Source organism: Xyrauchen texanus, chromosome 22, assembly GCF_025860055.1.
Source record: "Xyrauchen texanus isolate HMW12.3.18 chromosome 22, RBS_HiC_50CHRs, whole genome shotgun sequence".
NCBI classification, from domain to species: domain Eukaryota; kingdom Metazoa; phylum Chordata; class Actinopteri; order Cypriniformes; family Catostomidae; genus Xyrauchen; species Xyrauchen texanus.
In genome coordinates this window covers 43,286,005-43,310,746 of record NC_068297.1, presented here as the reverse complement: position 1 = coordinate 43,310,746, position 24,742 = coordinate 43,286,005, and the positions used below count along the sequence as shown (strand labels likewise).

The following is a 24,742-nucleotide window of genomic DNA, read 5'->3' as shown; positions in this document are numbered from 1 at the left end:
TGCTTCATCACCTGAGAATTCGCTTAGTGAGTGTTGGAGATCTTGTAGAAAACACTCTGTAAATGGTATGGAATATTCAAAAACAATAATTTCCTTCTATGTATATATATATTTCTTTTTTTACAATATTAAAGTGTACTCCATTTGGCTGTGAAAGGATAAGTATTCTACAAAAGTTTAAAGAAGAAACATTTATTTACATTCTAACCCACTGTCATATATATATATATATATATATATATATACAAGGGCTAATGGTGACACAATGAAGTACACACCAACAGTCTCTGGAGTAAAGGCCACCTCACAGTTAGTGTCAGGAGCAATGAAGGGAGGATCAGTCTTCCGAATGTGATCAGCTGTAGAGGATAAAAACAACACAAATCAACATTTATAACTTGTCCCAATGCCTGGTTGCCAGCCTAAAATGGTGCAAGCTCACTGTTTAACATAGAGCTAGAGAGAAATATTAGTACACTTATTTCCCAAACCCTAATGGGGAAGTCCAATTACTATTGGTTATCTGCATATAAGGTGTCATATAGATGATGACAGCAAATAGGAATGCTTATATAGAAGCAGTTGGTTGGCTGGCCATTGACAACACTCTGAAGAACAAACTGTTTCAAACACAGCCTTGCCAAAACCAATAACTTGAAAGAGATTTAGTATGATGGTAACCAGGCTAGCTCATTTGACATTATAACCATTTTGACAAGATTTCCTGACAATGTCAATACAGCCCACAATTAAACTATTTTTTATGCTTTACACAAATATGTAATATTAGCCTTAATGTGTCTTTCACTTAATCCAAGACTAGTGATATCTTTCATAAATCTACTTTTTATGTAAAAAATCAAATGATTGGTTCTGGTTTGATTGTTTCCCTGCCATATCAAGCTATACATGTATTGTAACATATACTCTCATAAGTGGTTAAACAATGTAGATCTACAATATATCTTGAATGAAAAACAATACTGACCCTTATTTGAACGATTCCTGCTTGATCTTGGCCTCGCATAAACAATATTTCCAGTAATGTCTCTTTTCTCCATACCACCCTCGGCTCAGGTGTCTTCACTGGTGCTGCTGCCTCCTCTTCTTGCAGCTCACCAAGAAGGTCATCAAGACTTTGGAGCTCATCCTTCAGTTCTTGGTCATCAACCAAGTTATCCAAGATCATGAGATGTTCTTGGATTTCTGAATCACTCTTGGACATTGTGATGGGCAGAAACACAAACAGACAGAAAGACTCACAACGAAGAGATGGACAGATAAAACAAATATAAATGTAAACAGAGAGAGAGAGAGAGAGAGAGAGAGAGAGAGAGAGAGAGAGCTACAGAGAGACTGATGAGTACAGATTAACAAGACGGACGTGGCTCTTAAAAGTGCCTTTGTTTAGCGTGTGTATGTATGTGTGTGTGTGTGTATGTGGTGGGGGGTAAGAATAAAAATATTTTTGAAGCTGCCAAATTTGAGGGTCCTAAAGAAAAAACAGAATTGAACATTTTACACCAGTATTCTCTTCATCTGTGTTGCCAGAATGGGCTATATTTTATGTGTTATTCATTTTATACAGTTCAATAAACGAGAAGTTAATATTGTTAATGACATTTTAGAAAAAAATTAGACTAGAAATTCATATATGAATCAGTCAATAAGTTCTGATATCATTACTTATTACATTAATTATACATATTAATTGTTTTATTTCATATTGAAAAATTGTGATGAGCCAAAATGTAGTAGTTATGAATTACTTTGTATTGTTAATTATAGATTTATTTGGGTGTTTATTATATAATTTTGCGTGGATTTTAAACAATTAGGCTGTAAAACAAACCAATCTGGCAACACCGATCTTCATCTGAACATTTATAATGTTGGATAATAGTTGTGTGCTAATGTAATACTGAAAACCTTAAAATCTCAGCTATACCTTACATGATTATATGCGACAAAATTTGACAAAAACTTGAATTCAATTAGCTAACTTTGCTAGCCTGCACATTTGGTGCAGCAAGCTATATTTTTATATTGTCTTCTATCATTTACTGTCATAAGAAATTGCCACCTTATTGCCACCTTACACATCTAAAAGTTCTAAACACAACTTCTTGTCCTGATTCAAGATTTTTTGATGTGTACATTTAAGAATAGTATCCATCTCTATTAATTAACTCTTCTACTTACCGAGTGGAAAATCGCAATGGACCTTGGGATCGCCCCATAGGCCTACAGTGATGTCAGCGTTATTAATTTAGAGGATTTAAAAAATTAAAACATTTAAATAAAAAATATAATACATTATATATATTATATAAACATTATATATATATATTTATTAACATAAACAAAACTCCGATAAAAATACGTTATCCAGCATGCTCTAGTTAAAGCAGTGTACATCATGTATGCCAGTAACGTTACCTTTGACAAGAAAACGCGTAAACTGCTTACTTGCACACGCCGTGGAGCGTTGTTAAACTCACCGTTGAATGCCGTTCTACATGCAGTTTAGCGTTGTTTTGGTTAAACTCACCTCTGAATGCCGCTTTACCTGCAGTTGAGCGTTGTTAAACTCACCGATGAATGGGGTTGTACACCACAATGAGCGTTGTTAAACTCACCGATGAATGCGGTTGCCTATGAACGCGCTAAACCTTTGCTGAGAGGGCACTTTGATATCAGATTGTGAGGGTTTTTAAACATAAAAAACAGTTGGAGGGCCAGATAAAGATGATCTGGGGCCACCATTATACTAGCCCTGGCATAGATCATGTATTGTAGCCTATTCCTTTTTATTTTTATTTATTGCAGTCTCGACTCTCGAGCCATTCGCAGCAGACCATTGCGGTGAGCTTACCCAAGACGTCAAATTTCAACGCTACAGGCTCCGGTTCAGAGATATATAGAAGTCTATCGGACTACCCTGCACGTTGAAAAATGACGCCAAAGGTATACCCAGTGCGTCAAAAAGTGACGCCAAGGGGTCCTGGCCAAGCGTCCATATGTGACGAGTTGGGGTGTGAGAGTTGGGGTGTGAGAGTTGGGGTGTGAGAATGTGTTGCCATAGTGGTCATTCTGACCGTTCATACTAGACTGGACCAAAATGTCATGTCATATTTACATTCGAAACTTCTATTGAGGTTTTAGAATGAAGCTTCTAATGTCTGTCGTCATATTTTATGGCGTCATCACCCTAAAAATGTATTGAATAAAATAGAATAAATGGATCAAATGGAGCGCCAAGCGAACGCAGATAGTCCTACATAATACGATCTTTTTTTGTAATATATATGCTAGACTATATAAATACATAGGCCTATATATATATTATATATTAGCTGCTAGACTGCCCCGGAAGGTGCGTGCCTCGCTTTGTGTACAGCAAGTTTTTTCCACCACAGTGAAAATGTTTTCGAAAGTCTAAACGCCAACAAACCTGGATTGAGGCGGAATATTTCGTTAGATAAAAACATGTTGTGAATTTTGGAAATGATTACATCCATTTATTGGAAATTGGAAACAATCCTATGCAGCCACCACTGGAATCAAAATCCATGAATAAATGAATCTGTTATATTAATAATAAACACCAGGACACGAAATTTTAATTCTAATGAATGTGAAAATGTATTAGTTCATCGACAACCACAGAACTTGCTATTGTAGCTGATTACAGATACAAATTTGATTATTTATATTAATTATTCTCCTAAAAGGGGCCCCTTTTTGTTCAAGTGAGCCCACTTTTAGGAGAATTCGTTCATAATGATTTTACAGCATACTATTTTCATTATAGTTTTACAGCATGATATTTTTGCTCACAGTAAAACAAATATTGCTTTCTAAATCAGTTTTCCCACAGTTTAGCTAATGTTCATATTCTTTATTAACCGCTTTGGCCATGTTGGGTTATAATATGTGTTTCATACATGTCTAAGGTTTTTACTATGCATTGAAATACACATTGGTGATGTTTTTATAAGCTATTGTATTGATTTGTTTTTATTTTACAAGGAGAATAATTTAATACACAGTTTTGCAAAATAATATCTTCTTTCTGGTAGAGATAGGTGTACATTTAAGTGTCTTGCAAATGTATTACCAGCTTGGTCCTTTTTTCTTTAGTGCCCAGTTCTGTGGAAAGATTTAGTAGTTCTTCCACAGTCTGGCATGGTCCATTTTCCAGGACATCCTCCCCTTCCTCTGTCACTGTCACAGCCACAGCAGCCAGTAGACTTCTTTGCAAGGCCAAGATGTCTTGCTGGTTTTCTGCAATCTCTTGCAGTTTTTGCAATACTTTTGTGCGATAGTCTGTAAAGCAATATTGCAGATTGGTCCTTGAAAATACAGTATTGTTTTAGTGTGAAAAATGAAAACATGACTTACTCTTTGTTGCTGCTTCAGAAGAACACTGGGGCTCTTCTAAGAGGAGCTGTGAGGCAGCTGTGGGATGACATCAAAATATACTTTTCAAAGTTTAATAATAAATCACTCTTAATAGAATGGTTAATAATTACAATAAGATAAAATGTATACCTTGAAAGGGTTGTGACGCACTTGATTGTCCGGACTCTGGCAGTGATGCTTTTGCTGCAAATATAAAATCCAAATAGACTTAACATTCCTAGTAGAATTAAACAGACAGAAATTTCTCTGTTGCCTGAGAGGGCAAAGAGAGATTTTTTTTTCAAATGTCTTTATACTTAAAAACACATTTGTATATTTTACTGAACCCTTGTCAAGAGGATGAATATTGGAGAATGGCTGATCTGTAAATACAAATTAAAATGGATTGGACATCTCATATGTTGGTTAATGTGTCAATCATGTTACATGTCAACAACTTACATTTGGGTGGAAGAGGTTTTGATACATTTGTATTCTCCTTTGGGAAAACTATAACATCATCTGAAATAGAAACATGCTTTAAAATTAAAAACAGAGTTTACAAATTGATAAATAAAACAAACATTGTTCACTCACTTCAATCACTTAATTGTCCTCTGTGTAGTGCACAGTTTCAGTTTTGTACCCAAACAATTCACAATTGGTTAAAGGTTTTATTTAAGGGTTTTATTCATTGTGGTGCTCTTAAACGGTGGTGCCCTTAAATTTACATGTTGTAACAAATGTATGAAAATGGCCATTAATACAACCTGTGAATGTGTACTTCTCACAAGCACACAACATACATTTTTCTCCATGTGTAAACACTAAAATTGTTAATTTAATAATACCATGTCAAATAAATATGAGTGGTGGAAAAAGAATTTTGTAGATCAGTGGTTCCCAACCTTTTTTTTTTGTCTTAGACCCCCTTTTTCACAAATAATAGCATAATATTAAAAATACAATAGCCTAGCAAAAAAATCAGTAGGCCATTTGTAATTTATAAACGCAAGCCTAGGAGTAGCCTATTGGCTAGACCTTGTTTTTGTTTTTTTTGGCAGTTAAAATACAAAAAATATAATTTGAAGTGATTTGAATACTTACCATCTGAGGAGGAATCTGTTGCAGACTGAAATCTCGGTGGTTTTTTGTGTGCCCTCTTTTTGTTTATTGTAGAGCTGTCCTCCGCTTCAATGTTTGAGGTCTCCACTACACTGGCATTTCTGGACACCTTTGGTGTATGAGTCTGGAAAATATGTTGTTGGTGTAAACTAAAGTATTGTTTTGTTTGTTGCAATTTTCTTAATGTTTGGATAATGTTTTAACAATCCTCATTGAAATACTGTAGATTAAATTAAATAATTTAAAAACTACTAGGCTATATTACCTGTTCTTAGCCAAATTTTTTTACCAAACACCGCCTCCACTTTGCTTTGTCTGGCATTGTGCAATTTTTACAAGCTTCCTTATGCTTCCAAACGTCCAGTAACAGAACGTTCCCTGAAAAAAAAAAGGTTTGCTTTAACAGACTTTACAGTTTTGCTAAAACACATTTCTAAAAACCATCACCCACTTTCTCAAAACCTTAAACACAATACCAAATCTTCAAACTACAGTCAGAGAATATGACTTTTCTGGCAAAATCAAACAATTGCCTCAAAGCCATTTAATCTGTTTGGAGTTTTGCATTAATAGTCAAGTGCATACAATTTTCAAATAACTGCTTTAACTTGTTTAATGTTTACAGAAAGAGTGATTTATTTGACTAATTGGTTTAGGCTGTAGAGAAATTGGTTCAGAGAATGGGGTATAGTGTTTAATCAATTCAGAAAAACTGTTATAATGTAAACGAATGTGAAAACTTATTGAAAACAAAAACAAACCTCTTTGGTCACCTCCAACCATGATGTTGGGACTACTTCAACTGCACTGTCCTCTGTGAATTCCACCACTGCATATTTTTTTGTTTCCATCTATTAAGAAAAAAAAAAAAAAAAAAAAATATATATATATATATGTAAATATATATAATAACGATAATTCACTACATTTATTCAACAACTTATTTTTGCGTATAACTGATGTTAATGACCTTCACTGTTAATCCTTTTTTATCAGAGTGACAGAGACAGAGAGAGTGAGAGAGAGAGACAGAGAGAGACAGAGAGAGTGAGAGAGAGAGAGAGAGAGAGAGAGAGAGAGAGAGAGAGAGAGAGAGATTTCCCAGGGCATTGTCAGTGTTCATGCAGGATTGCTAAGAAAATAATCTCTTGTCTTTTTTCTACCATTATGGCATTTCTTGTCAGTTGCCATTCTGGTATGAGCTTCATAACTGATTGTCTTGATTGCGCTTTGAAACATCCAAGTATTCTTGAGTCACATGGATCTCTGAAAAGCAGTTCGGTTGTTTCAAAAGTCTGCACAACAGCATCTGGGAACCATCTACTTCTTCTCTCTCTTCGATGGCCTCGCAACAGTGTCCTTCAGTAAGAATGAAGGCATTGTTAGGCCTATTGATTTTGGACTTGGAGGTCACCATAGATAGTGGGGAATTTGGTCTTTCCACCAGCCGCTTGACCACTTGAATAAGTGGCCGCTTTCCTGACCTTACGAAGTCGCTTCAGCTTCCCAAGATAGTTCTCGAAAGGGAATGCACTGCAAGCATCGAGACTGCCAAAAGCCAGTGCCTGTTCTGGTAGATGTACCATCGAATGTACATTGTACACCATGAAGTGATCTCCGTACAGTTCTTTTGTTTTTCCAACAAAGTATGTCATTAGCTCTTGACTGTAGCTGTTGTGGTCCACTGCCAGTGTAGGGCAAAGCAGAAGGCTCAAGGCAACACTAAACGCCATGAAATGGTCATACAACTGGTCAGCCAGAATCCCCTTCAGCACGATCTTGCCAGTATATACAGCAAACTGCCGCAGTTCAGTTGCCTTCCACCTGTCAATGTCTACTAGATTCCTTGGTTTTCGGAAAAACAGCTTGGAATGGCCTTCCTGAGTGACAGCAACCGTTGGGTCACCTCATTTACTTGCCCAGCAGACATTCTCACCTTTCTGTCTCCTCTAATCCACGCTGTGATGAGTTTTTTCATTACACCCAGGCAGGCTTGGTGCATGTAGTCAATTGGAAACTGCTCTACCATGTCCAATGGGAGGCTGAAAAAGGGAGACATTGGGATGTCTTCATTCTCCTGACGCCTTGTCATTTCACCACGGTATGTGTCATTGGTGCGTAGAGTGAGGTTGTCCACCTCTGGGTAAGTCACTCGCCCAGAAACCCATGTGCCCTTCTGTGTGCATTTGTCGCACCCATAATACCCGGAATACTGTTTGATCTTTTTTACCATGGCTCTTGTGGGTAGCGTCACACACAACACATCTGATTTTTATTTCTTTTCCATCCAAACCATTGTCAAGTATTTCCTGAATGTCCTTTATTGCTTCCTCAGCAAAATCCAGATTCATTGGTTTGGTGGGACCAAGTGTCAGTGTTATAGGAAAGACACTGATAGGTGGCAGGTGAATGGCACAGAGGATGGGCCAAAGATGTGTCCTGCTGCTTTTAAAAATGGGCAGGCCATCTATATTAAATGACAGTTCCAAAGTGCTAACTCCTTCCATTATCTCCCTTGGATAGCGCTGCAGCTGCTCATGAAGGCTCTGTCTTAAATTAAAGTGGACACACTCCATTCCAGACTTTACCACTGATTTAACTATTCTTGGAGTTTTCAGCAATGTCCTTGCTGTTGATGGGAGGTCTGGGTGTCCATTTTTTTTAAGTCCTCTAAGGAGATCATCTATGGCATTATGCTTGATTAAGTGTTTTGTTGCCCATTCTTGTAGGAATGTTGTGAGTGAAGTTGAGGCCATTTCGTTTTCACTCTCAGTTTCTGAAATGCAGTTTCCCTCACTGAGCCCATCGTCCACACGGTCAGGTCCCGAACTGCAGCTCTGCCCACTGACACCAATTTCCACACTTTCAATGACACTTGAGATGTCTTCATCAATGTAATTGATGTGTTGAGGTTTTATTGGTGGAGTTGTTATTGGATGAGGTGTTATTGGATGATCTGACGATTCTGATGATTCCTCTCCAATAAACCTTTCATCCAATGATCTACGTGCATATTTCCACTGCCTTGTGTAGCGTTGTCTCTTGGATTTCGAATCCATTCTAAATTCAAAATATTGGACTTGATGAAAATGTGGTAATGACACATTATGCAATATTTCACTGTACCTACACCACATGGCCAAAAGTATGTGGACATTTATTGGCACAGTGAATCGCTCAGAAGTTCTTATTGAGATTAACAGAGTTTTAGATGTTCATGTTAGGTTGAAAATGTTTCATTTGTTTGTTTGCTTTAGTGGAGCTCTCGACCCTTGACTTTTCTCCGATTATTTTTCTTTTAGCATTGTCAGGTTTTAGATATTTATTATATTTTAGAAAACGATACAGAGGCAACAGTCTGGCAACACAAATATTTTTCCATAAACTGTTTTCTTTATATATATATATATATATATATATATATATATATATATATATATATATATATATATATATATAAAATTCCATACTTTTCAATACTTTTCCAAACTGAGTAGGAACCCTGTCATTAAAGTGTCCATTTACTTGTTCACATACTATATGTAACACTTACCTTTCAGCTAAATTGTGGAGACCAGAGCAACTGAACACAAAGTGCTTGCTGAAGCCTTGGCACTGATGGGTCCAGAGGCTGGGGGAAAGGGTAGGGGAAAGTAGATAATGATTAGTATTCTTACTTAACTGTTATTATGGACACTTTCTGTTAGCATAGACAATATCAACATCAACATAGTTTATGTGTCTGTGAAAGTAGCCTATGGCCAGGTAATCCATCATTAAAAACACATGAAGTTACTTAAAAGTCTTAGATGACTTCATAAATAATAAAAAATAATAAACAAACCTTGAAGTGAAGCTAAAGAATATTACTTACAAGAAAAAACTTTGAGGAAGAGGCAGTTGAGAACGATGTAGAATCTAATAAATGAAAAAAAGATCATCATCAGATTGGGTTGGTTTAATGCTGGCATCATGAATCGAAACAAGATCAGAAACTTCGAGAGCTTGTGAATCAAATTGAATCATGAAATCTCTATCAGTCCCCAGCCTAACATCTGACTTATAACTTTTAAATAAGGTAGGCCTATGTGACAGGCATTCAAAACATATACTTACAAAGCCAAAGTCGCTCTGTGCTAGGGCTCTTAAAAGAGCCTTTGGGGTGTAGTTAGCTGCTGTTGACACAAGGAAAGGGGAGAGAAAGTAGAAACATGTCTAAATATGAGTGAGATATGAATCTGTACGAATTAAAATGCATTCAATTTCAGCAATGATTTTTGACTAATCAGGATGACTGCTAGATGTATCACTTACAATAATCAGACTGCAATATACTGAAAAAAAGAGAAGAGAATAATTATTTTCAAGGTATAAATTCCTAAAGTTAATAAAGGCTCTTGATTTATTGATATATCAATTGCATAAAAATGCATGAGAAGAATGCAGTAATGCATCTGATGAGACTTTACAACCCACTAACAAACAAGAAACCATATTAAGTCAGTAAAATACATTTTCTTTCTTGAAAATACTACTACTAATTAGTATTATTATTTTTAATACTGTTAACAGTAATAATAAAATATAATTATTATTATTGTCATTATAATTATAATTATGAATAGTATTAATAATAATAACTTATTGTATTATTATTTGAGTTTAACTATTATTAATAGTAGAAGTAGTAGTAATACTAATAATAATAATTATTATTAACACTACTAACAATAATGATTGAAATAAAATATAATAATAATTATTGTTATTAATAAAACAATATTTATATTTATAAATATTATTAAATGTAGTGGTATTAATAATAATAATATGACAGACAGACGAATGGCCGATTTCTGATCTGATCTCATCTTTACAAGCCACGTCTCGCTCGGTCTGGCTGCAGACTTGCACTGTCAGACTTGCACGCTCAGACTTGCACGCTGAGACACAAGCGCTTCCGCTAATGTAATGAGCTGTGCTGAACTGAACTGAGATGCAAGGTCGAATGACCGAATATTGCATGTATTTTACAGTACGTATTTTAGCAAAAATGTAGACATTAAAACAGGATGGGACGGTCCAAACGCTATTGAACTACACTGGGTTCAACGTGCAAACCATGTAATAGCACTCTATTAAATAGTTTCCTTTATGTATTTAATACCGTTAGGCAACCATAACATTAATTTATTTTTATTTGTATCAGAGATAAAAAATAGCGTATATTAAGGTAAAGTGTAAAAATCTTATCATGTAACGAAAAAGCATATATATATATAATGTTTACGAAACGATTTTTGAATGATCTGTTCTCAATCCGACACAGCCAGTCTTTGTTTAAAGTAAACAGAGTTAGACTGACAGGCATTAGCTCGTTTTGTTCAGTAATAATAATAATAATGAAATTGTCATTTTGCAGCCAATTCAGAAAATTGTGCCAGCGATTTACATTATTTAAACTTTTAACAAGTCAATAGTTTACGCTGAAGCGGAAGCGCTAGTGTCTGAGCGTGCAAGTGACGTCACTTGCAGCGGAAGCGCTCGTGTCTGAGCGTGCAAGTGACGTCACTTGCAGCGGAAGCGCTCGTGTCTGAGCGTGCAAGTCTGAGAGTGCAAGTCTGCAGCCAGACGCTATTGGGCTTGGCTGCGAGCGCTGGCGCGTACACCACCAGCGGCGCGCTCACGCGCTCGCAGCCAAGCAACCAGCGCTCACTCGCTCGCTTTTCATACAAAGTAAAGATAGTATTATTAATAATTATATATTTTATTTATTCTAAAGTAACGATAACATCACAGACATGACTGATGAAACGAAACAATTCATTTCAATATGAGCGGGTTTTCTCTATTATCCCAAATGACGTCACACAGACTTAACGGCATTTAACGGTATTTAATTATAGCGACTAGTGGACTGTGGGGAAAAAAACCGGAAAAACATTGTTTATGTGAAAAGTAGTTGTACATTTAATGGAAAAGACAGTTAATCAATTTTGTGACAATTAAAAATGTTCATTAGGTGAAAGCGGCAGTTATTTATCTTATTTATCTTATTTATGTGGTTAAGTTACAGTATGGGCCTACGTTAGCCTATATAACGGTAACGTTATGCTATAATTATATTTTATTATTTACTTTCTTCAAAGTTTGAAGTGTCATTTACCTTTGTAGGGGTTCGTCTGTTTTAAAAGTAAAATCAGTTATGTTAAAAAGTACTTTACCTCAAAAATGCTGGTTGAATAGGATGTCCACTTACAATGAAAACCGGGTTCTGCGCGCAGAGGGGTCACAACCCCTGCTTATATATGCCCGCTCGCGGACAATGGCACGCGCACAAATGTATATTTATATTATATTATATTTATTTTTTAAATGTACATTTATATAATGATACCTTGCGTTACCTTGTCAAAAAGTGATATACCACAATAATTTAGTAAATAGTAAATATAAGTTATATATTTATAAACTTTTGAATATGATTATGTTAACTAAATTGGCTAAATTTACGAAATTAATTAACAATTAAAATGAATCGATTGTGCAGTCAGTGTTGGGTACCTGGATGGGATGGGGAATATACATAACATAATACATATTCAACAACCCATAGGTGGCGATATATGCGAGTCGCCAATAAGCATGCATGCAAGCGAAGAACCAGCTATACACAGACGCGAGTTTACTCTATCAACGCGTGGCAGCCCTTATGGTGGAAGCATTCGGCTTTGATGTGCAATGCAAATGTTTGAGAAGTAAGTAGAATGATATGGAATAATATGTGGAAATTTATGTTTTTTTCATAGTGTGATAATTTGTGGGATTGTGAGCGCTTACCCAGAGCTGTATAGCGCGTTTTGCACGTGGCCCTGTTAAAGAAGCTTTATAATTTTTTAAATGCAGTGATGAAATCGATCTTATAGAATTTAAAGTAAATCAAACATGTAAGAGAAGTGCAAGGTGCATCATATGTTAATTAGTTGTGAACGAAACCGTTTTGCATACAAAAATAACCTACAGGAATCCTGCAGTTTTTTAGTTTTTTTTTTGCAGGATATTGTTTTATTTATACATTGACAATATGTGCAGGACATTTCTACAGGTTTTAGAATGAAACATGCAGGGACAGGCAAGGCAAGTTTATTATATCACATTTCATACACAATGGTAATTCAAAGTGCTTTACATAGAAGAAATTAAAATAATCAAAAGAAATAAGAATAATTATAGTACGAACAGTGTTACAGTGCTCATTCAGTAAATGCACAGCTAAACAGATGTGTTTTGAGTCTGGATTTGACTGTGACTACTGTAATAGCACATCTGGGCCCGTATTCATAAAAATTATAATTGCAAAGAGTAGCTATAGTGACAAAATCCTAAGAAAGTTTTTAGAAATGTGGGTGTTTACTCTTAAAATTAAATAAAAATCCTAGTGAAGTAATTCAGAAAGAGGTTAAAAGAGGTCTTAAGGTCAAAATTGTTAGGAGTAAGGACTTTTAAGAGGCTTAAGAGTTTTTTTTAACAGGAGAAAATGACAAAGACGAAGAGGGAGAAGAAATGTTTTGCGCACAATGGATGACAGTGAGTTGATAAGACGCTATAAATTAGATCTAAATGTAACTGGGAGCCAGTGTAAACAAGACCTGAGGACTGGTGTGATATGTTCACATTTTCTGGTTCCTCAATATGGCAGCAGCGTTCTGTATGAGCTGCAACTGTTTTATGGTCTTTTGGGGAAGTGTTGTATTTCTATTCCACTGTAATACCTAGATCCTTTTAAAACATTTTCATAATCCACTGTAATCAAATATGCCCTTACCTTTAGATTAAAGATGCAAGACGTCAATCCAGGGTCGCCAGCGGAGCATCTAACCAGTTCAGTTCTAGGTTCGGTTTCTAGGGGCGTCTGCTAATATTACTATTTGATTACTAAAATTAATTTAGTATTAATAAGGAAAAATTACTCCTAGTCTTGTTTAAAAAGGTTTATGAATCATCACAACATGATTTAGTTTTCTTAAAAAATATTTAGAATAATACAAATACAAAAATTGCCCAAGGCAAAAATAACAAACACTTAAAAGTCTTTATCTGAATTGCGACTCTTTTTGCGTTGTCCCTCTGGAGGTGTTCAACTGTAAGATCGTCCATAAAAATGTCAACTTTGTTTGTGACAAGTAATTTCTTGTACTATTTTCATCTGAGATGAAGCCAAAATGACAAAATATTTGACTTTAGTGACAGTGAAGGCCAAGTACTCGGAATTTGGCCTCTGCACTTAACCCATCCAAGTTAGTTTACACATTAGGAGTAGTGAACACGCAAACCTTGGACAGTGGGAGAGATCGGGGGTAAAGCGCAAGGGCACCTCAGTTGTTTCCTGTCTGTATTGAGACCTTTGAGTTACAAGTCTGACTCTAACCATTAGGCCACAACTGCCTTTAGAGAAATGGCAGCATCGTTATTTTATTTTTACACAGAGATTTGTAGATCTATTAGTAAAATCTGTTGACTTTAGCAATTTTTGTTGCATTGTATTCCAAGAAATATTATAGACATCTTAATATCCTTTTTAAATTCTGGTTCTTAACAAAATGTTATTTTGGTATCATCATTTTGAAGGCCCTATACAGTTTAATTCTAAGAATGAACTGTTCAATTTTATTTAATGGTCTGAAAAATACATATCATATGCTAAATTGAGTTTTTTCAGGTCTTCATCTGTTTAAAGATTTCTTCATTTGGCTGGTTTGGAAGGACCGAGTGTCAGCATTACAGGAAAGGCACAGATGGGTGAAAGCTGGTGAATGACACAAGTGTGTTTCCTCTATATGCATTAAACAGAGGTGTAGTTGAATAGGGCATAATACATACTCAGTCCAACACACACACACACACACACACACACACAGTGTGTGCGCAGAACAGATAAACAGGATATCTGACAAGGAAGAGCAGAAAGGTTTTACTTAATTTCTTTACCAGAGGCAGATGAAATACAATATAATGATACCTTGCGCTATATTACTAAATTACAAACAAACATATTTTACCCTGTGGTGCTCCTCATTTGTGTTCTTCATGACCGGACACCTGAAAATGAAACTTAAGCAAAATCAATACTTTAGTTCAATAATAGTTTTGTTTTGTATTTTGAGAGCATTTTATATCAATTCATATTTATGAAATAATTATGGTCCATTTTTGCCATTGAAAATAATAATATATTTTTTTTAAATCTAATTTCATTTTTCAATTATAGCAGTATTTCAGATTAACATAGACTGGGCCTTTTAAATCCATTGTTTTTGAAGGCAGACTAGCGCCACCTGTTGAGAGAAAATAAAATAAAACATGTAATTTCATGGTGTAACCACTAGATCCCGTGCATACCATTCCGATGAAACTATGTTTTAAAAAAATTCAAAATACAAAACTTTTCGGTCAAAAGTGACCGAAGACCACCAGGGGTAATGTGGTCTTTCATTCACTGCAATACAAGTTTACAAGTATGACGTCCTGCTTTTGAGAAACCTGGAAATGTGAAGTCAAAATACTGGCAAAGTGGGTAAAGTGGGACAGTTAAGCTTCTTAATTTCTATCTTTACATGTAAATTATTCCATTACTAAAAATCAACATTGAGCTCATCATAAGCAAGTATGTGATAAAAAAATATAGGTTATGTGGCTATGACATCACTTCCGGGGTGTGGCACATCATATTCAACAACCTTACAGTGAACCGTGATGGTAAAGTAAAATGAAATAGCATTCTGAGGTGAATAATGTTAAGATTATAAAAATTAAAACACTCATGGATCATTTGTAATTGTTATATATTTTGTTATAGGATGTAATGGTGAATCAGAACTTTTAAAAATCACATTCATATGAATCTTTTTGTCTCTAACCTACAACTGGGTTATATAGGTCACATGGTATACATTGGCTGCCAGTGTATAAAGAGCAAACTAGCACAGGTCAGTTCTTTTCACTTGTCAGTGTCCCCTCATAAATGTACATCTCTTAGAAAATTACAACCTTAGTGATACTAATGTTGTGTTTTCTTTTAAACACCTAGGCAGGTTTGATGCATGTAGTCAATTGGAAATTGCTTTATCCACTGGAAGCCTCAATGGTGCAAAGTGAGGTTATCCACCACTAGGTCGGGTCCAACACCTATGTGTCCTTCTGTGTGCATTTATCACAACAATAGTAGCAACTTGTTTACTACTGGCAAATAACCTTAGGAGCTAATCCATTTTCACATCCATTCACAGATGGGTGACAGGTGAATGATGCACAATAATGTTTCCCTGTATTCAGCAGTTGGGGTTGGTGTCCTGAGGAACACATCTGGAATACAACAGTCAGTTTTTTATTTTATTGTTCCTGTTGAAATAAAACCTCCCTCCCATTTGTTATTGTTTTAATAAAACTGTTAAACTCTGTAGTGAAATTGTAGTGTTGTTTTGTTCAGTCTTGCCAAATAGATTTCGGCCCAACAATGTATGTAATTGTATACCATAAAAAATGAAAAATCTTTCAAATAAACCATGAAAAATCTTTAAAAGTTATATAATTTCTATATTATAATTTATAATATAGATATAACATACCTGATTCAAGTCATCGGTTGAGTAGTAAATTACTTAAAGACCTGAAACATTCCAGGAAAATGGTAAGGAAACCCTATAAATATTCAATATGAGCGCCCTCTACTGCCTGTTAATTATGGTAAGTGATATTAAAATAATAACCTGCAGGGAACGTTCTGGGAAGGTTCTCTTTAGGTTATAAAATAACAACCTGTAGGGAACCTTCCCAGAACGTTCTCTTTAGGTTATAAAAAATTAAACCTAAAAATAACCTGCAGGGAACGTTCTGGGAAGGTTCTCTTTAGGTTATAAAATAACAACCTGTAGGGAACCTTCCCAGAACGTTCTCTTTAGGTTATAAAAATTAAACCTAAAAATAACCTGCTGGGAACGTTCTGGGAAGGTTCTCTTTAGGTTATAAAATAACAACCTGTAGGGAACCTTCCCAGAACGTTCTCTTTAGGTTATAAAAATTAAACCTAAAAATAACCTGCAGGGAACGTTCTGGGGAGGTTAGAAGGTATGAATCATCTTTACATTTACTTATTGTGTGTGCAATTAATATAGGATTCTTAAAAAAGAAACAGTTTATTGTCTTTTGGCCTCATGGTCACAATACTTTAAAATACATTTAAAGAAACTGCTTACTTTTGGGCTGAATAAATCCATTTAACAAATCTGTAGGGGATTAAATGTATTAAGATATAAAATATAAAAATGAATCTCAAGAGCAGGTGTGGGGAACATCAGGCCTGCAAGACCATTTGAGAAATCATTTAAAAAGCAAAAAATAATAATAAACATTTCAATTACAAATACTTGAAAATATTGCAAAATATCGTATTAGACAAGTGAGTGTAATGAAATATCCCCAATCAGAAAGTGCAATGAAGTGTGTGTCCTGTAAATGAAGTAAACACTGAAGAGGAAGTGTCCCTCATCAGCCCTGATGCTCGCTGGATCTGTATTTCCGGTAGAGGGAGACGCATGCATTCATACACACGCATGTTCAGTTGTGATATATGACATATTTCTCATGCATTTATTCGGGATTTCACCAGCACGTTTCCTTCATTGACACTTGTGTGTTCGCTGCTGAAATATTTCCATTAGTTCAAAGTCAACACTATCCTTGATTAAACTCTCAGACAAGTTCTCGCTTATATTTCTCAATAAACTCCTGGTGTTCATTGGTGTATATTTGATGTATTATCCATACACAGTTCACACGTCCATGTACACATATATTTGTGAGGACAATATTCATGTGCTCAGTGGGTCACACTTCATCTGATTATTTTAGCAACTGTTGCTAAACGCGGTACATTGAGCTGATAGTTTTACAGTAATGACACAGGAACAGCAGGTTCAGTGCTCGTGAGACGACATTCAGTCGGTTCGACACGGAATAGTCCATTTTCTCTAAAGGAGAGTAATTAAGAAAATACACATTGACATATAACATCATGCTCAACACATCCTTCACAGATGTTTGAGCGCACAGGAACATTCAGCGGGTGTTTGGATCGGGTTTGTATGAGAATAATCGCTGCTGTGATTCGGTTCATTGGTTTCACCTGAACAAACATCGATCGATTCCGTCCTGACGGAGAAAGCGCCGCTCGAGCATCTACACAACGTCTATGAATCCGGGACAATTATTAACATGTCGACCAAGGCAGAGCAATGTAAGTATTTTATAACGCATGTTGCTGTGTAATTGTGATTTATTAAATACAATAACGGAAGCGTTGTTAAGGCAACAGTGTCTCTGAATGAGCGCGAAACAGACGTCACATCATTGACTGTATATTTACACGATTCAGCCCGAAAATAACAGAAGATTTCGGGTGAGGTGTCGCAAAAGACAGAAGATGTGATGTGCATTTTTTGAGGTCGAATTGTCAAATGGTTATTGTTCCAGAAAAAGAAGCTCGAGTTTTATGCTTCTTTTGTTTTTTGAAGGACATCTGCAGGTGTCCTTCAGGATTTTCATCCTAATGAACTGATGTTACCTGTGTGAGAGAGGATTGATGACAGACACTGGGGTGGGGAAGAGCCATTACTGGAAACCACTCATGCTGATCCTCATTTTACATCATTACAGTAATAAACATGCATAGACAATAACCTGCTTAGCTGAAATCTTACTCTCAGTATTTCTTACTTTATTGGCAGGAATGTGTTTGCATGTAATATTGTCAAAGCATTGATACACAAAACAGATAATGCCAAGAAAAAAGAATAGTAAAAATACAACAGTATTAAATAACAATAAAATTACAATACTCTCTTTCTCTCTTAAAAAAATAAATAGATTCAGCTGTTCATTCACCGATAAAACTACACATAAGCTGGTCTTTTGAGGATGACATTCTCTTCAGAAGTTCTGCAAAGCCTTTATTTGGACTTCTTTTGCTAAAGCGACACATGTGTTTTCAATCAAAGGGATAGTTCACCCAAAAATAAAAATTCTGTCATCATTTACTCACCCTCATGCCATCCCAGATGTGTGTGACTTTCTTTCTTCTGCAGAACACAAATGAAGATTTTTAGAGGAGTATTTCAGCTCTGTATGTCCATACAATGCAAGTGAATGGGTGCCAACACTTTGAAGCTACAAAAAGCACTTAAAGGCAGTATAAAAGTAATCTATAAGACTCCAGTGGTTTAATCCAGGTCTTCAGAAGTGATATGATAGATGTGGGTGAGAAACAGATTAATATTTTAGTCCTTTTTTATCATAACTTTTCCTCCCTGCACAGTAGGATGTGATATGTATGAAGAATTTGCATCACCAAAGACGGAAGGAGAAAGTAAAAGTGAAAGTAATGTGGACATTGACTGGGCAGAGAGGAGAATTTATATTAAAAAAGGACTTAAATATTGATCTGTTTCTCACCCACACCTATCATATCACTTCTGAAGACATGGATAAAACCACTGGAGTCTTATGGGTTACTTTTATGCTGACTTGATCTGCTTTTTAGACCTTCAAAGTTCTGGTCACCATTCACTTGTATTGTATGGATCTACAGAGCTGAAATATTCTTCTAGAAGGTGAGTAAATGATGAGAGACTTTTAATTTTGGGTGAACTAGCACTTTAAGATGACAAGTTGGGTGTTTTAATTTTGTTCCAGCATGCAGTGGGCACAGTTAAAGACAGGAAAAACATTGCCTGGTCTGACAAATCTGGATTTCTGCTGATGTACACAAATGGTATGCCCACTGTAGCCTCAGTTTTCTGTTCTTGGCTGACAGAAGTGGAACCCGACGTGGTCTTCTGCTGTTGTAGCCCATTCAGATTCTTCTCATCACAATTGTACAGTTTATCAGTTCAAACCAGTTTGACCATTCTCTGTTGATCTCTCTCATCAACAATTGTTTTCATACACAGAACTGCCTCTCACTGGATGATTTTTGTTTTTGGCACCATTCAGAGTAAATTCTAGAGACTGTTGTGTGTGAACATCCCAGAAATACTCAAACCAGCCCGTCTGACACCAACAATCATGTCACGGTCCAAATCACTGAAATCATATTTTTCCCCATTTGATGTGAACATTAACTGAAGCGCCTGACCTGTATCTGCATGAAAATATGCACTTCTGCCACATGATTGGCACATTAGATAATCACATGAATACATAGATGTAAAGGTGTACATAATAAAGTGGTCACTGAATGTGTATATATATATATGATCTGGAAAAATTGCTTGTAAATTGTAGAAATGTAAATTCATTACACAAACAAACAAACAAAAGAAAAACAACCCCCCACCCCCAAACAAATCGGAATTGACTGCAGTGTGAACAAACATATAAATGACCTCAGCTGCCAGCTACCAGTTCACCAACACTCAACGCCAATCGTGTGTGTTCTTTATTAATCTGCATTCAGGCACCGGCTCCAAAAGCATCATAAATGAATTCTTTAGTAACCTCCTGCTCTCACCAGAAGAACAACAAAACAACAAATCAATTTCTTTTCTCCAACATTTATATCCAAACAGCCTTTCCAATGTGTGCTCAACACTTCTAAATATCAAACACAAAACAGCTTGAAAGGAACTCAGCAATAATCTTATTCAAGAAAAGTCTGATTTTAAGCTTGATAAACATGCACAAATTTTTTTATTCAATGCATGTTTTCACAATATTGTCCTGGAGGTCTCAACGTTAAGGATTTTTTATCCGGTCTGGACGGTCATTCAGATACACATAAAATGATGCATGTTATTTTTCGCTTGGATTGTTTTGTTTGTATTTGTGCCGGAACTAGTTTAGTATATTTTCTTTCTAATAATTTCTTTTAAATTAAGCATCTTTTCTGGTATCACAAATCAATGATGTTTGGCATCCCATTCAAGTTATTCTTGCAATTTTGACAACCTAATTTGTGTTTGTGAGATAAAGGTGACCAGAATTTGCAACAGCAATGATCAATACATACCAGAAATCCACATATTTAAGTTTTAAGTGTAAGAACACATTTGTAAGATCAGCCAATGTAAGATGGCCCGTCTAATGACAGTTACATCAACTGGCCCGAAACTCTCTGACCCAAGACCAGTGGGCCATCCATAGAGAATTATGGAAATCAGACTCGATGTGAAGAAAAAAAAATGCAACACACACATTTTATTCTTTTGAGTTTTTTAGAGGTCTATAAACTGCTGTTCATGCATGAACATGAATTTATGAAACTGAAAGGAACCAAGAAATAGGATGGAAAATATTGCATGAAATTATGAGAGAGAGAGAGAGAGTAGATCTACAGAAGAAACATATGACACACAGAAAGAGATAAAGAGAATACAAGTTTAAATCCGTTGTAAAACATCATAAACTATGAGAAATATGAGGAACACATGGTTTCCAGGAGTCGCCCTCGTGAATTGTCCAACAACAGAAGGTCAAACACTTACATGATTTTCTGTTTTTATGTGTAAATCTCACAGTGGAGATGAAAACCGTCTGAAACTGTTAGGAAAAAAGTGTGATTTTCAGAAAGCAAAATCAAATCTTGTCTCTATATGTCATTATTACGTTAGCTGTGTAAACTTTTGACTTCATGGTGCTTGTGTTGAGGGATGTGAGTTTACACTCTTCTTCATCGTACTGCAGTGCAATTGAAGCCATCGCCTTGATTAACATGAAACCCTTCTGACATATTTGTCATTCATTCATCTATTCTAGTTGATCAAAAGCAGTGCACACTACTGGATGTTCATGATGTCCTTTTGCTCTTTATTTGTCTAGTTGGCTCTAAGATTCGATACTTGCAAGAGTATCACAACCGTGTGCTACACAATATTTACCCAGTGCCTTCCGGAACAGACATTGCAAACACTCTGAAATACTTTTCCCAAACGCTGCTCAGGTAAGTGCACTACACTGGAAACAGGTGAAATACAAAACACAGTTCTTTTGTTTGATGAGATTGTAAATGTTGCATTCGAAGGATTAAGACAGAACCAGTTCATTATTCAGAGGAACATTTGTCTACTAATAACAGTCCCAAGAATGATGGAGTTGTGCTGGACAGATGTTCCCAACATCAGCCCAGTTATAACAGCTCTCCTTTATAATCTGGGACACATCAATTTGAGTGAAATTCTGGTCAGTTTGACCACATTGAACAATCAGGCCACCTTAAAAACTGTGTGCGCTTCATATGATGTGGATTTGATTGACAGTGACAGATGAAGAATGAGGACAATGATCTTGATTCCTCATCACAGTAATTGATGATACTAGGCAGATGAAATGATTTAAAGTAGCTCCTAATTCAACAGGATCAAAGTAAACTCTTGACTGATTGAGGATTGTTTTTGTTTGTTTGTGTCTTTTATATGTCTGTGTAGTGCTCAATAACCTCAGCCATAATTGAGCATAATATTTTCCATGGGCTTAAATCCGAGTTATGGAGATAAAGGCCTATAGTTAAGAGCATTGTTTAAATGTTTTGCTTCCTTTCAGTAAAATGTATTGTTTATATATCTAATGAAATAATATTGATTAATTTGATCTGTCCACCATGAACCGTGTGAGGCTGTTTTGATAAAAACACATTCATTTATTGTGTTCAATAAAGATTTGACAGCTTAGAAACAGTTTCATGCAAGACCACTAGTGACAGCGATATGTACGTACATGTGTGTGTATTTGTGTGTGTGTGATTCCTTTGTGTATTTGTTTATCAGTGTTTGTCCATTAAATTAACCTTTTGTTATCGAGAGAACATATTTAGTAAATTGTCAGATATTTAAAGGAATAGGTTGCCCAAAACTGATCATTCTCTCATCGTTTACTAACCCGTATGCGTCTCAAATGAATTCTTGACTTTCGTTCATCTGTAGAACACAGAGATGTTTTGATTGAGATATGATGTGTTTCATATCCATATAATGCAAGTCGTTGGGGTCCAGAAAGTACACAAAGGCATCATAAAGGTAATCCTTACGACTCCATGTCTTCTGAAGTGACACGAGACCAAAATGTCTCCTCCTCGATTACACCTGCAGAACGCTGTGCATGACTTCAGAAGACATGAATTACACCACTGGAGTCGTATGGATTACTTTTATGCTGACTTTCTGTCCTTTTTGAAGCGTGTTAGTGCTGGACCCCATTGACTCGCGTTGTGTGGATATAAAAAAACATCATATCTGCATCAAACACCTTCATTTGTGTTGTGCTGAAGAAAGAAAGTCATGAGGGTGAGGAAATTCATTTTTGGGTGAACTTTCTCTTTTCAAGCAGTGATGTTAGGGATAGGGTTACTTTCTCTGTAGAAGAGAAATACATCTGGAAGTGACTCGTTTCTATATATATTTATACAGCATTCTGCAGTTTAACCACATTTCATTCACTGCCAGATAGACACGTTTGATTCTGAGGAAGAATTTGTTTTGTCCAAGAGACAACACCATCCTGTTTTATGTAACGTACATCAAAATACGTTTCCTCTCTCCCTTCAAGACCATCAGTTTTTATTGAAAGAAAGCACAGAAAAGCTCAAGTTGACAGGGGACAGCAAACACACACACCCATCCCTTCACAAACATGACACATTGCTTTTGAAACCAGTGTATGCCTTTTCCATTACAGTTTCCCAGCTGTAGACTAGTTACTTTTCGTTTAGAACTGAAATCCATGTGCCTGTTGGATCTCATTATTTCTCTTCCCTGAAATGATACTGGACAGTATCATAATGTATTTACATACAGACATTCTTTTTTTCTGGTGCAATAAACATGTGTTGTGATCAGGGAGCGTTTAGTGTAACCTCACATACATGTTTATTACTGGCTGAAGCATGTTTCTGAAGTGTCATCTCTGTATCGTCCTCCGAAATGATTTTGAGATTCTCTCTCATCTCTGACAGCCCCCCATTGCTCTATAATTCCTATGAGGCTCTTTGGCCTCGGCGCCGCTGACCCTCCTTTCATTGGCCGTACGGAGGGCACAGTGAGCGCATCAAAGCTGTTTCCTCTGGAGAAGAACGGGGCTGCCACTGAAAACATGCCATTTTTATAGTTTTGCTCCTTGTCACCAGATACGCATGAGATGCAGTGATCGTTGCGTGTTTCGCAAGCATCTGTTTTGTGTGGTTCACTTCTCAAATGAAGAGAAAAAATACAAATAAAATAAAACTACTTTTCCAAAGCAAAATAGAAACCAAATCAGTGCAATTGATCAAGACACTGCATCCTATGTGAGGAATATCTGGGTTTGGTTCTTTTCTACTTACACTGTCTCTGTAGAGCCATTTCAATGTAATGTGCTGTTTCTTTGTGTCTTTGTTGTCTCTTTTTTTCCCCTGTTCCCCCCCCACCCCCTCCCTCCCTCCCTCGGAGCAGCATCCTGTCCCGTACAGGCAGAAAGGAGAGCCAGGAAGCTTCCAATTTGGCCGTGCCCATGACCATGTGTCTTTTTCCTGTGCCATTCCCACTCACCCCATCTCTAAGACCACAAGTCAGTTCCATCAACCCTACAGTTACTCGATCCCTCCTTTACAGCGTTCTGCGGGACGCCCCGGCCGACCGGGCTGGTGCCCCCCAGCAGAGTCGGGACGTCCAGCTCTCAGAATACCCTTCACTGGACTATCAGGGGCTCTATGCCACTCTCGTGACCTTGCTTGACCTGGTGCCTCTTCTGCAGCATGGTCAGCATGGTGAGTCCCAGGCAGTCCGCTCTTTTCTTTATTGGTTGATTCCAATTCCCACACTTGTTTCTGGGAAAATTAAAAACAAAGAAGCAACTTTTACTTACCTCGCAAAAATGACAGTATTGATTAATAAATTCAGACTTTTCAGAAATTTCTCAGGAGATGAAATTATCTAAAAAAGACCTATGTTTGGCCATTTTAAGATGAAAAACTGTGCCCAGAAATTCATCATTCTGCCTGGTCGGTTCTAAAAATCTACCAGCAGAAATGTTAATGGATAGTACACATTTTCTGTTCTCACATATTTGTTTTTGAATTGTGAGTAAATATCGTGTAAAAGTAAGTCTTCATTTAAATTTGGCAATTTTGTGGAGATCTACTGTTATAAAATTGTGTGTATCAGCTATTGGCCACCCTTCTTTCTAGAGATCG

General features: G+C 36.3%; 1 protein-coding gene and 1 long non-coding RNA gene across 2 annotated transcripts in view; both read left to right on the top strand.

Moving 5' to 3' along the window:
* Positions 1–12,199: 12,199 nt before the first annotated feature.
* LOC127662749 (uncharacterized) lies at positions 12,200–15,941 on the top strand. Its single transcript, XR_007972913.1, has 3 exons — positions 12,200–15,515; positions 15,617–15,700; positions 15,816–15,941. It is a non-coding gene; the product is annotated as an uncharacterized LOC127662749 (long non-coding RNA).
* Positions 15,942–17,656: 1,715 nt separating this feature from the next.
* LOC127662092 (protein unc-79 homolog) overlaps positions 17,657–24,742 on the top strand; it is a 119,689-nt gene continuing 112,603 nt past the window's right edge. The window contains exons 1-3 of the mRNA XM_052153064.1: positions 17,657–17,821; positions 21,400–21,520; positions 24,003–24,316. Coding sequence (XP_052009024.1) covers positions 17,800–17,821; positions 21,400–21,520; positions 24,003–24,316 — 457 coding nt within the window. The 5' untranslated portion in view covers positions 17,657–17,799. The remainder of the gene's footprint in view (positions 17,822–21,399; positions 21,521–24,002; positions 24,317–24,742) is intronic.